At 47.2% G+C, this 2,500-nt stretch overlaps 1 protein-coding gene across 2 annotated transcripts in view; it reads left to right on the top strand.

Moving 5' to 3' along the window:
• Window positions 1-2,500, top strand: part of LOC144178112 (atrial natriuretic peptide receptor 1-like) — a 791,119-nt gene that overhangs the window by 571,495 nt on the left and 217,124 nt on the right. For both annotated transcript variants that reach the window (XM_077705647.1, XM_077705648.1), the window contains exon 4: window positions 904-1,039. In XM_077705647.1, coding sequence (XP_077561773.1) covers window positions 904-1,039 — 136 coding nt within the window. The remainder of the gene's footprint in view (window positions 1-903; window positions 1,040-2,500) is intronic.

Here is a 2,500-nt window from a genome sequence, read left to right as displayed (position 1 = left end):
GGAAGCGCAAGTAGACAACGAATGCAGGCGCGCAAAGCCGATGGCACGCGAACTGCAAGACAACTCGAAGCTTACAACATATTAAACGGCAACACGACAGTTCAAGGAGCATGTAAAAAGCGGGGCGAAGCAGCGGGCAGAAAAGGATGCGGGCTTTGAAGACGTGCATAATTAAGTCCGCGAAAACTACCCTATCTAAATAATTACAAGCAATCCTCCCAACAAGATCAAAAGCGTCGCGAGGCAGCCGCCGTGCAAGGCGATAAGGACGTACGATGTGTCAGGCTTGCAGTTGGAACCACGGCCGGAATCCCACATGACACAATAACATTGGGAACACGCCCAGTCAACGCCGTGCCGGCTGTCCTCGTTTGCACAAGAACAAGTGACATCAAATGACGTAATTATGACGTATATGCAGGGATGTCAGAGGAAGCCGCGTGATTAGTTTAGTTTGACGTCACTTCTGCGGGGCAGGAGCCTCCACGGGGTGGGCCTGTGAAGAATGGACTCGTGCCGCTCGGAACAAGAGCGGTTGCTGGTCGGAGGGAGAGGTGTTCGCGCAATGGGGTTGACGGGGACAATGACGATGAGGCACAGCGCCACCCAACCCCTCTTGCGGTTTCGGTGTTCGCAGCCCAGGCGCCTGTTACTAAGCGCATTTGTGTTGTACTTTACGCAAATTCAGCTTAATGCTATCATGTCGTTACCTTTCTATCTGAAGCTAAGTAAGCCGCCACAAGTGCATTAAGGTTCCGTCTTGCTGCTTTAGCATATGTCTTTAGACGGGAAATAAAATGTCGACCTTATTATAACTGGTTGACGTTAGCGGATGCCAAACTTCTATGTTTGCTAACTGGTCGTTCTTTGCTTTTTTTTTTTTTCTGGCTATGCTGGCTACAGGTGAACCCGTTTGTCTCAGCCTTCTACGAAGCGGTAATCCTGTATGCTCTGGCTATAAATGAAACGATCAACGACGGTGTGCCAATCACGAACGGAAGCCACATCACACAGAAAATGTGGAACAGAACGTTCGAAGGTGGGTTTGCATTTTCCTCGTAATTCACGTTTTCACATTGGTGTTCCTCGTTCTTCTACTCGGTTGGTATTTAAAATAGTTTTGAAATGTGAAGTTTGGAAGTATAAACCAAGTCAAAACGTCCACGCTCACCTTGCTTGGCGTGCTGATTTACTATAAGGTTTAATTCGCCGACGCTACTAATGCGATGAGGAGCGCCGTAGTGGAGGGCTCCGGAATAATTTTGACCACCTGGGGACCTTCAACGTGCGCCGAAATCTCGTACACGTGGGTGTTTACGCTTTTCGCCTGCATCAGAAAATCGGCCTCTGCGCCCGAGATCAAACTTGGGCTCAGCAACACAACGCTTAGCCAATCAGCCACCCTCCACCACAACTTGCTTTTCTTTTTTTTTTTCGTGCATGCGCATGGGGTGGCGACGGAAAGGGTTTTTTTTTTTTTTTTTGCGCGTACGGCACCGCCGGTTTTCCTTTCGCCTAGCCATACAAAGCTTCGCTTTAATAACAGGCGCGTGAACTCTTTGACCTTCAAAATTAAGCTTGTGCCTTAGGCACCTCCATCATATTGCTTCCGACGAAAACCTGTTATCTACAGGACCGGCTGAAAACATAGATGAACCTTTTACCGCCATAATCGCGTCATGTGTTAAAACTAAGCCTACCATATCGTGCGCATAGAAATTGTGCAGGGTAGGCCTCGTACTTTTAGTTATCTTGGCTCCAGTTTATGTTCTCCTGCCGGTGTTCCTCTCGTGTGAGCTGACAAACTGAGCATTTGGCGAACGACTTTCTTATTTTTTTAAGTACTGATATTTGAGGAAGCAAAGATTTGATGTTAATTGTAGGTTTGCCTAGTTAAAGAAAAATACCCAAATACCATTTACACATAAATTATCTCACAGTGAATGCAGCCCGCCGTCATCTAGAAAGCAAAAAGAAAAAAAAAAGTCACATAACGCAGTTACAAAAATCAACGAAATTGCAAATTTACCTTTTGCCGAAAACCGACGCCCGTTTGTGCTCGCCTCACAGTTCTTTCTTGATTATGGCGTTTTGCGCGAGTAACGGTAATGCGTTACTACGACTCCGAAGATGTTGAAGATTCGCCAGTCGGGCATATAGCTCAACGCGAACTTCTTTCCGACGTTGTAAGAAGTGGAGGATTCAGATCTCTAATTAAGTTTCATTTATAAAGCCTCACACGAGTAAGAGCTGTCGTTGTGGACGACAAAAAGTTAAAAAAAAGGTAAAGGCGACGGAGCATAGCTCGTTCATCATAAGTGAGCGGGACTGTAGTCGGCGCGGCGGCCCCCCGGTCAGTAATTGCGTTTCGTCCAATTTTCCACGACTTCATGGTGCCTTTTAGCGGCCAAGCCATTTTAGGATGATTTTTCAAGACCCCGTTATGAACGCATGGTCCGAAGCGCCGCCGATATGCGCTAGCTAGCTAGGGTGCCCTGAC

Source organism: Haemaphysalis longicornis, unplaced genomic scaffold, assembly GCF_048455015.1.
Source record: "Haemaphysalis longicornis isolate Haplotype H1 unplaced genomic scaffold, Haemaphysalis longicornis Haplotype H1 scaffold_4, whole genome shotgun sequence".
Classification (NCBI taxonomy): Eukaryota; Metazoa; Arthropoda; class Arachnida; order Ixodida; family Ixodidae; genus Haemaphysalis; species Haemaphysalis longicornis.
This window is presented reverse-complemented; position numbering and strand designations above follow the sequence as displayed.